This window comes from Pelmatolapia mariae, linkage group LG8, assembly GCF_036321145.2.
Source record: "Pelmatolapia mariae isolate MD_Pm_ZW linkage group LG8, Pm_UMD_F_2, whole genome shotgun sequence".
Classification (NCBI taxonomy): Eukaryota; Metazoa; Chordata; class Actinopteri; order Cichliformes; family Cichlidae; genus Pelmatolapia; species Pelmatolapia mariae.
Genome location: NC_086234.1, coordinates 19185055 through 19196308, shown reverse-complemented (window position 1 = coordinate 19196308; position 11254 = coordinate 19185055). Strand labels below are relative to the sequence as shown.

Here is an 11254-nt window from a genome sequence, read left to right as displayed (position 1 = left end):
CAACGACAGCACGACGGCCATGACGTCATGACGCATGCAAGCGGGTTGCTTCCTTCTTCTTCTTCCCTCGGTTTCACATGGCAGTATGCACATGTGATCCCCCTTTCGGTACAGAGTTATGTCCAGCAATGCACAATCTATATCCAAAGTAAAGATACTGCATGCTCTATGAGTCTTTTTGATATCTATCGATCGCATTAATTTTTTAACAATTACTGCAACAAATTTAGCACATTTGCCTTCTTCCCATAAAGCAAAGCTGGGTTTTTCAATCCCTGTACTCCTGGGCGATAACGTTTATAGAAGAAAATTAATAATGAAAAAAGCAAATTATATCACAGGACATCTTGCAAAGACGACTCTACATCGAGTTTTCGTATAGAACTGCTTTTTCTTTTAGGTTTGCGATCTAGTTTGTGACTTGACTTGATCGAACTGTTCTTGTTTTTACTTGACAGTTTATTTTACTCATTGGTCATATTTTTGTATAAATACCTGGGGTCAGCCATCCAAAGCAAACGTGAAGAAGTGAAGTAGAGAGGTGATGAAGAGAGTGCAGGCAGGGAAAAGCAGGTGGAGATGAGTGTCACACGTGTAAAGAGTGAAAGGGAAGATTTGCAAGATGGTAATGAGACCTGAGTGAGAGCTATGATATATGATTTGAAGATGGTGGTACTTCCAAAAAGGCATGAGACAAAATTAGAGAGGCAAGGCTGAGATGGTCTGGACATGCACAAAGGATGCTGAAGATGGAGATGAAGATGAAGACCACAGACAAGGCTTATAGATGGAGTGAAGGAGGACATGCAGAAGGTTGGTGTGACAGAGGAGGATGGTAAGGACAGGGTGAGATGAAGGCTGATGATCTGCTGTGGCGACAACTAAAGCAACCAAAAGAAGAAGAAAGGTCACATCAACCCATAAATCTATTTGCTTGGCTGATGTATAAACTTTTTAGTAGAGCTGCTTTATTCACACATTAAAAGAGTCAATAAAAACAAATACTCATTCAATCCTTATTCTGCTTATTACGCTCATTTCTCATGTACTATCTCATGTTTTAACTCGTCGCTGTCACCTGTTTTTACAAAGTGCATCCTCATATTCACAGTTTTAAACATTCAAACTACACTAAGTAGTGTCCAGCTGGGACTCAGGAGGTTTAGTGGATTATCCTACAGTAGGTGGTTCAATCGCTGGCTCCTCGAGTGCACAAAGTGTCCTTGGGCAAAATACCGAACACCACATTGCTCCTGATGCAGCCATCCAAGTGTAATGTAATGTAATGTAATGTGTGTATGTGATATTTAGAACGTGCTGTATGAATGTGCCAGTGAGTGGGTGAATGAAGCTTATAATAATTACTGTTCAGTGGAAAAGTGTTATATAAGTACCAGTTCATTTACTATTCACCGAAAATGAAATGTACAATGAACCCAAGGCTGTATTCAGTCTGAATCTGTATTCACAACATGTGGGAGTAGCTCCACAGGGTCTTTAAGATGAATGAGGAAGGACACCTGCATTCCCTGTGACTTGTCCAATCCACTCGCATCCTGATCCACATGGCTTTGGATGTTGTCTTTCTCTAACTCTGATGGAAAGTGCTGTAAAGAAGTGTGTGGTTGTGGAGAGGTTGGTGGCTGCTGATGCCTCAAAATGTGTGAACTACCAGGACTCAGGGAACAATCAGCCACCGGTCGACTTGCTGACACAAAGGATCCATTGCGCTGTGGCACTGTGGCAATGGAAAAATTGTCTTCTCGAGGATCCAGCACAGCTAGTCACTGTCCACAGCATACAGTCTCTGTCCCCATTCTCCAGCTGCCCACCTTCCTCTTCAGCTCTGCCTGCACCTGCACCCAAAGAGGACGATAACTTATTTAAGAATTAATGTTCTTTTTCATAAAGCTTCCTGCAGTTTAGATGTAAACTTAAAGCTCATTTGTTGTGATGTCATTAAAATTAAGGATTAAGGATGCAAATCCTGCAACAGAACATTTAGAGTAAAAAAAATACAGAAACAATACTGCCTGTTTTTTTTAAATTGTGACGCTGTTGCACCTTGACAACTCCAAATGTCCCATCGGCCCTAAGAACAACGTCTCAACATTTAAATATACTTTTACACCCATGGTTTAAGTATTTTGTCTGTTATTTACAAAATCACTTATGGCTAACAGTTATTAGCACCTTCTGAGAAAGAAATGAAACAACAAACCTCTTTATTGCCAAAGCAGTAGAGCACAGCCACGAGAAATCCCTGGAGAGACCAGTTCATAAAAATAGTCCAGTTTAGTTTGAGCAAGATGTTCTTTACTTAATGAATCAATTAGATCACATCTAGGCAGCTTTTCTGTTCTTTTTTTCCAGTGACAAACATAAATTGCTCAGCCACAACATTAAAGTCTCTGACATGTGTTTAGAATTACAATGATCACATTGTCACAGCTTTGTCACAGCACAAACTTTGGCCCCACACCACCAGTGTACTCCCTGACTTCTCATGTAATGCTGTGTGGCAGAGAGAGGACTCAAAATGCAGGACTTTGCAGACAGGGTTAACTCAAAACTCAGCTTTAACACAGAGCAGAGCTGGAGTAAACTAACTGAACCACTAATGCTCCTTTCTGACTAACTAACAGACAGTCACGCACACGCAACATGAAACGCAGTATGAGGACAACATGACAAGAAAGTGAGGGAGACTGAGGGCTTAAATAAACACAGAATAAAGAAAGGATGGGCAACAGGTGGAAACACCGCTGGAACAAATCCGACTAATGAAGCGGGAAGCAAAACTGAACATAATGCACATGAGACGAGGAACTGTCAAAGTAAAACAGGAAGTGACACACACAGTGAGACTCACAAGGACGTGAGCTTGATAATAGGACAGGGGATGGAAATACATGACAGACCTGGGAGACAAAACACAGATTGGACATGAAAAGGGGAACATACATGAAATAAAGCAATAGCCAAAACTAGAAGATAACTAAAACTCAAAGAACATCAACAAACATAACAACTAAACATAACCATCTCAAAAGTCCAAACAAACTCAAAAACCTGGGCCAAAGACTCAGACCACGACACTGAGGTGCCTCCCTGAGGTGAACAAAGCGTCCTGTCACACCATAAAAAAAACTCCACACAAGCATCCAGGGAAGTCTGATCATCAGAGGGGGAAGTATCACGCACTTGGTTTTAACGTCATGGCTGATCAGTGTGCCTGCAAAACCAGCGGTCACTCACAAGTTCTTGCGTACCTGAAAGGAACTGATAAAAAGTGTGAAGAACACTTTGATGTAGCGCAGAACGCCTGTCGTCTGCTCATCTGTAGCAAAGACGAAAATCACCTCATGAATTCCAAACAGAGGAATGAGGGTAAGAGTTGCCTTGGCGAGCCTAAAAAAATGAAAATTAAACAGATAGGTAACTTGTCCTATTGCACAAACTATTATCTGTCTCTCTCTGATCCAGCTCACTAAACAAATGTTGAGAAAACTTGCCGAAGTTTGTAATCGGGGTAATGAGTTGGGTTGCTGGCTCGCAATTTGGAAAATATGACCTTCAGGATCTTCATGAAAATCAGAAAATTTATCTGTTGATCAGAAAATCATAATATCTATTGTTATTTATTCAGATGTATATCATGCAAAGTACTATGAGCCATGCAATATAAATGCAGACTTCTGGGACTATTTGCAGAAATCATCTTACAAGTGAAGCTAAAAGAACCGGGAAACGAATAATCCACCAGTAGTTCATGTTCTCATTGACAGCCCAACACCTAAGAAAAAAAGGTAAATTGTTGTCACCACCCCTTCTCCATAGTGCTCTGTCACATGAGGACACGTCTACACAATCACTTACTCTTTGTTTTCTTTCAACATCTTCGCCACCACCCAGGGAACAACGAACAACAGTGGAGTTCCTAATGTGAAAGCATCAGAGATCACCAGGTGCAGTACTGCAGGTTTCAAGAATAAGTTTAAGAATGAAATAGCATGCTGTGTGTATGTTTCCATGGTATCCATATTATAAAAGCTCTCCTGCTGATGCAGAGCGTGCTTTGTCCTTTGAGTGCTCAGGTAAAGGCAGCGCTAAAGAGGAGCAGTGGCGTAGTGGTGACAAATTTCTACTATTCTGCAACATGTCAGCTTAAAGTACTGCCATGATAAAGTGCTCTTCGACAAAAAGCAGATTTAACCCCTTGAATGTATGATTCTTTTTTTTTACAAAGAGATGGAACTCACCCCAACCGAGATAGATGTAAAGTAGGTATTTGTTGCTGTCAATGAAGACTGAAGCAATAAGCACTGAGTACAGATAAATAGCCTCTCCGAAGAACCAATAATGATTGGCCAGGACACAGTACTGCATGATCACCTGTGCTATCCTGCAACCAACAGCAGCCTAAAAGAAATTGGAAAAAAAAACCCATAAAAAATACAAATTGCATATCAAAGGTCTTTGCATGGCACTTGTAAAATTCCTAAAACTTGCTATTTTTCATAAAATAGTTTGCAAATTAGCCACCCATTTCCATGGGAGTGGTCTTTAAACATGCTTTACATAGTTATCTGAATGCACTAGCATCAAAGCAGTACGCTCTACATATTGATCTATTGCCAAATAATCTAAGTAAATAATTAGCAGTAAATTTCGAGACGTACCTGATGACTGAGCATCTCACTCACATCAGTCGGCTTCATGATTTCTCTTCCCCAGTGATGTTCCAACATTGTGTCTTTAACAATGACCGCTACAGCTCGCAGGATGAAGGACAGGAAGAGGTTAGCGTGAATGTAGTTTCTGGTGCAATGCAGTTTCCTGCCAAGGAACACAGAGTAATACAATTTCAAATTGCCTGGATTTAAAAACATGTTGTGGATTCTGGCGCTTTTAAAAAAAATATCTGACTTACAAAGGAACATAATTTACAACTATTGTGCTTTTAGATTCTTGGATTAAGGATCTTAGCAGCGGTCACTGAGTTAGGAAATAAAAGTTTCAGCATGTTATGTGATGATCTGATGATCAGAATTGAGCAGACTTTTTACAAACTTTTTATGTTATGTGGAGTTTTGTTTGACAGTATAGTAAAAAACAAGATTTCCACATCTGTCAGAGAGCTTACTTACCTAAAGCTTAGAAGAATGATGAGAGCTGTTATAAGCGTGAAGAGGGACAAGGAATAGCCAACAGTGTACAGCATCCTGAAGCTCACCATTAACTGTTTGAACCACAGCTGTAAAGACAAATTTTCACTTTTATTAAGTCATAAAATTACTTAAAGTGAAGAGTGAATAAAAGCCAAATCAGGAAGGGCCTCTGCTTTGTTTGCAGATAATAACTTCTGGCATTATCAGATGATTGTCATTCACCATATCAGGACAAGTTGAATACACCAGTGCTCTTGGAAGCAAGCCGTCCTGGATTCTTTTCACTGCAGGCTTATAATTTTCTTAATTGAGCCATTTTGAAGGAATGAATGATTTGCCGGTTATATGGGAGCCATGGGAAGCTTTCACAGTGACTCAGACTCTTGCAGGGTGAAAGAAATGTGGCTGAAGTTGTAGTTTGAATGGGAGTGAAGGACTTGTGTACAAGCAGCTACTCTTCAAGCTTTATTGAAACTTTCAAAAGTACAAGACAAAATGGAAATGGAGACCGTTTGACTTCAAAGTAAACGTTTTGCCCTTTGAAACTCGTTGACTGCAGCACTGAGGGGCAACTTTAACTTTTAACCTTCTGTGTTGTATTTTTTAAAATTTTATTACTGCTTGGCTTGTAGTTAATGAGTATTTGTAGACAAGTGTGAAAAACTAGCGGGAGTCATTAGGAGGTTTTTGCTACAGTATCTTTTTTGCAGCCAGTTTCACTCAGCGAGATCCAGCAATCACCAGGATCCACTGGCGTCCAGGCAGGGAATAAACCCTAGTGACTGGTATCACATCCAGTAACATATCATACAGCTGAAGCCATATATGACATCATTTGAAAAAAAAAACTTCAATGGAACAACATTTGATATTTTACACCGTGTAGATATTTATTTCACAAACGCTAACCCGAAAAGCAGAAGCAATGTGTGAAAGATGAAGTACACAGAGTGATTGAGTAGCTTGTAGAACCACCTTTAGGAGCGATAAGTTGAAGTATTTGTTTCCTGTCTGACTTTATCAGCCCATCTACAAAGTTGCTCCAGTTCACTGAGTTTTTGGCAAAACTGTGAAAAGGCAAATATGCTGAAGCTTGGCTTAGCTTTTGATAAACAACGATATGTTGTAGTGTGTCATGTTTAGCAGGTCGTCATAGGTTGCATTTACCCAAGTTTTAAAAATAAATTCTTTAGATTTTTAGATTTTTTCACATTTTAGTTTTTTCCAGGACTGAATGTTTTTTTATATTCCTGTTTGTTCAGTGGTTAATGTGCATTTTGTATATGTATTTATGACTTTGATGTATTCTTGTTTGTACAAAGAACTTGTGTAACCCCTTACGCTCTTGTACACAACTGTGTTATTATTAATATTATTAATAAAACAAGCCTAGAGGTGACTATTGCTGTGATTTAGTGCCATACAAATTGATACTTTATTGTTCCACAAGTCAAATTGTCAGGAATGAGTTGAGTTGTTTACTCATGGAGACCTGTGTCTGATAAGAAATGACCACAGTTTTAACACACACTGAGCACTAAACAAAAGAAACTATGTTTCCCCACAGAGGAAAAAAAAAAAAGGAAAAAAAACCTACTTTGTTGCCATACCTCCTGAGACGCAACCTCTTTTTCCTCCTCACATTGTGTCATATCCCTCCACACCTGTCCGTTGCCCTCTCTCTCCCAGTGGCCATCATATCCACATCGCCTACGCACAACACCCTGGGACACTGGATGAAACACAGTTAGTCCTTCAGTCACCACCTGCCTAGTACCAGTTAAGGGAAACTGGGGGCTCAAGCATGCAGAGGCAAGCTAAATCACTGCTCACAGAAAAGAAACATAAAGATGCATAATGTTCATGATTGATGAACACAGGAAAAAAACCTGACTTAAAGCTACTGTATAAAAACCCATAGTTTATTCTGTCCTGGAAGTCACTGCAACTCTTCCAGAAAGAAGAAGAAGAAGAAGAAGAAGAAGAAGAAGAAGAAGAAGAAGAAGAAGAAGAAGAAGAAGAAGAAGAAGAAGAAGAAGAAGAAGAAGAAGAACCACCACCCAGATATGACCATGATCCAGAAACACTGCTGTCTTCTCTGGGCCAAAGTGCATTTAAAATGGAAAGCAGCAAAGTGTAAAACTGTTCTGTGGTCAAATGAATTGAAATTTAAAAAACCTGAAATTCTTTTTCATTGATGCAATTCATTTGGACTAAAGGAAAATATTTTTCTCCCAGTAACTGGTCTCCACAGTCCTCAGACGTTTATGGATTGAATGAGGATCGTATGAATGACAAATGAAAATAAATATGGGCCCAGCCCAACTTTTTTTTTAGATTGTAGAATATTTTCTTGGTTTAAACATTTTAATTTTTTCCTGTGTTCTATGTGGAAAACGTGGATTTATGAGATATGTAAATCCTTTTGCATATCTCATAAATATTTGCTTTTTACACAGCATCCAAACATTTGGTTTGTAGATGATCAGCATAACTTCTATTTGCAGTTGGCTTAGCTCTGACAGAATGTGCACCATCTCCTGTTTTCTAGTTAAGCTCTCACTGCCAACACTTAGTGTATGCTTTACTTTCATTTTGAAAGGGAAAAAGGACAAACTGACAGATATTTCAGTTTTTTGTTGTTACCTTTGTCATACCAGGGCAGGTAGAAAGGGCATGAGATGTTGATCATAACACCAGCAGGAGTATCTGGCCAGCAGGCATACCTGTCAAACGTCCGGTTACAGAACAAGCCCGCTGGAAGGCCAAACAAAAAGAAACTTAGGAGAAAACTCCAGGTTTGATTTAACATTTCAATAACTCCTTTGCTATTTCCATCACATATTGCCATATTTCCTCTACCACGCAGTTGCTTACTTTGAGGCAGTGACTCATTTCTTATCGTGTTGAAACAGTCGTCTTTGTACTGAACCCACTTTCGATAAGTCTCCTCCAGAACTTTACCGGTCACCTTTTCAACCTGTAATGAAATTTCAACATATAAAAACACTATTCAGAACATGATGTCAAAGAGGAGATCTCGCTCTATCATGATTTACTCGCTCTCAGGCTCAGACCTTCACTTTAAACCTTTTGTTTATGAAGGGCAACCAATCAGAACAAAAACTATTAAAACAGGTGATAACCAGAAAAGCTAAACTGGCTTGTTTCATGAAGAGGATTAATTGAAGAGATGTAGCCGTAGATATCTTTTTTGTCTATTTTCACTGGCTAACCTTTAGAGGTTGGAGGAACAGCAGGCAGGTCAGCACTATAAAGTTGTGAGTAACGTCCATCGCTGCAGACTTGTTCTTCTTTATCTGCAAGATTGAGAGGAGTCAGTGAAGTACAATAATTGTGACGGATGGAAGTAAGTTGTTAGAAAGTGGTTATGGTCATAGCGTAAGAACATTTGAGAGAGTGATTTTTCATCCATGAATTGAACTTCAATGGCCATATCTTTTCCAAAGCACTCCAGTAACTTCAAAATGGATCTGAGCTATTACAGCTCCAAAAGCACCGACCATCGGCACCTTTTGTCCTGTAGTCCTGGATATTTTTAATTTATTCAGTTTAATTCAACCAATTTTGCTTAAGTTTAATCGTTTCTGATGGTACTAAAATATATAAATGGGGTGGCACATGGGGGGTCTGGCAAGACGTCAAAGGGGAAATCATAAAATTACATCACAAACAAAAATCAAACAAAAGCACTTGAGAATGGCTTGAAAGTTGAGTGAAGTGTAATGACTTTAATGTGCACAGACCTCCGCCTCCATCAGCACACAGGAGTAACTTACCCTTAATAATACAACCACGGCATTGAAGCTCAAGTTAACAGTAAGGTAAAACACTTTTAAAACACATTCAGTCATGGTCCTGGGCTTTGAACCCAGGGTTTTCGGTTTGTGGACTGGTGGATTATTTTCTATTATATAATGTTTAATTTAGCTCTTAGTTTATTTATTAATTACTGCAATGCCAAAATTTGGCAGTATCTTGAGTCTCAGTTCTTTATTCAACTTCATGGTTATTTCTGTTATCTGTATTTATTCTGTTTAGGGTTGTTTTTGTACTGAACTCTTATATCTTATCATTTACAGGAGGTAAATCTGTTAATGGGGAATTAGCCTCAACAAACTAATAAAAGATCAAAATGACTCAATGGCAACATCCTGTTTTTGGTGCATTTTCGCTGTGTTGGCTAGGCTAATCATTTGTCTCTGTGGTTTTCAGGATGCCACCATTTGGGTTTGCAAAGGATCACCACTCTCTCCCACTCTTCCATCACTTCGATCTTTTCGTGTACAAGTGGTTTCTGGACTTCCAACAATTTGCTTCTTTGTATTTTTTTACATTTCCTTCTTTGTCAAATGAATTCCTATTTTGCTCCTTTCAAGTGTTTTTGCATAATTTGCATCCTTTTTGCACTCAGCTCATTGAATTCCTCTTTTTGGGCCCTCCGATTTGCTGAGTTTCCCTATTGTCACCTTGTTCTTGTCTAGTTTGATGCACATATCTGCTCTTTCAACTAGCAGGCTTTGCAAGGTTTGCTTCGCTCTTTATGCATCCTGTTTAACTAAAAATTCTCAGCCCGTTTCACTTTAAGGGCCTCTCGCAGCTCAGTCAGCTCATGATTCATAGTTTGTGGATCAGTGCTCAACAATCTTGTTGTAGCTCTTTGATAGTTAATTTTGGCCTTTTCACCGGGAAATGAAGCTACCTCAGAAGTTCAAATCAGTCAATACTTTTGTCCTCTGAAGTTGCCTACAGCAAAATGAGGTTTTGTTGCGAATGCAAATACTTGTTCACAAATGTGTCGGGCAGATTTGTTCTGGTAGTCTGAAAAATGGTGAACTAAGAAAGATCAGAGCTCTAACAAACATTTTAGCAGGTAATAAAAATGAAAAAAAAAAAAAAAAACTCAATCACAAGATTACGTGCACATACTCATTTAAAATCTGACTTATTTAACCCTGGAGAACCCATGGGGTCAGAGCCGACCCCATTGGTTTTCTAGTGAAACCATGGGGTCAAATTTGACCCCATGGTTTCTCCAGGGATATATACTTTTATACTGTATGTATTTTTTGTTTTGCTTTTAAATCTCATTATCAGTCTTTGACCAGACAGCAATTTAACTTTTACGTTTGACTTTCTTAAATACAATAATGCTGACTGGCGACCTGTCCAGAGTATACCCCGCCTCTCTACCCCTGTGCTGTGTCACATGGCTAAAGGTTAACCCACTGGTGCTACTGCACAGGAACTCCATTATTAGCAAAAGCCTCTCAGGGGGCTCGGTGTCCCAACCATCTGTGGGAGGTCCACCTTAGGCTGAGTGCAGCCCGCCATTGTGTACCAATAAGCTGCCAAAACACTGATTTCTGTCTCCTGGCAGGCGGCATTTCTGAATCATCCCCTGCAGCAGTGTGAAGCATCACATGGGGCTTGGTTTCTTTCTAACCTGCCCCATGTGGAGCTTCCTCTAGCCTGTCACTCACGTAGTGATAAAAAAAAAATCCAAAGAAAACTACAACTTAAAGACAGAAATGTGATTCTTGTAAACAACTGGAGCCAGGGACTTGCTAAGTGTGGCCATGGTTACCTCAGGCTTGACTCACGACACCCCTCTGGCCACCCCACTCAACCAATGGTAAAGGCGATTAGAGAGTTAGCACATACTCATTGAACTGGGGTCATGTGTAGTAAAATAGCAGTGTTGTATTTCTTTCTTTCTTTGGTTAGTTAAAATATCTTTCAGTGGTGTTTGTTTGGCAGTTTAACTGTAATAATCCTGTGAGATGTGCTGGCTATTCATCAAGTATAACTTAGGCAAACTGTGCATCTGCATGAGAGTCATGGCTTCAAAAGCAAATGAGAAGATTAACAGAAAAAAAAATATTTGAACTAAACAGTGGAGGGAGAAAAAAAAAGCATTTAGGGGACATAGCTGTCCTTGCTGCCCTGATATCAGCAATCATCTCAGACAGAGTCCACTATTAAAAAAAACCCTGTCTGCTTCCAGCACTGCAAAGATAAACACAGCACAGCATTTCCCTCACAAATGTTTCTTTCCAAGT

General features: G+C 39.5%; 1 protein-coding gene across 1 annotated transcript; it reads right to left on the bottom strand.

Annotated features, from left to right (window-relative positions):
* Positions 1-1784: 1784 nt before the first annotated feature.
* Positions 1785-10526, bottom strand: LOC134632980 (glucagon receptor-like). The gene is made up of 14 exons (XM_063481856.1): positions 10485-10526; positions 8408-8491; positions 8049-8151; positions 7818-7928; positions 6782-6903; positions 5151-5257; positions 4683-4839; positions 4263-4422; positions 3880-3940; positions 3727-3796; positions 3516-3607; positions 3273-3411; positions 2222-2263; positions 1785-1856 (listed from the first exon to the last, which is right to left on the bottom strand). Exons 1-14 carry the CDS (start codon positions 10524-10526, stop codon positions 1785-1787), a joined length of 1362 nt encoding a protein of 453 aa, XP_063337926.1.
* Between the last annotated feature and the right edge of the window lie 728 nt (positions 10527-11254).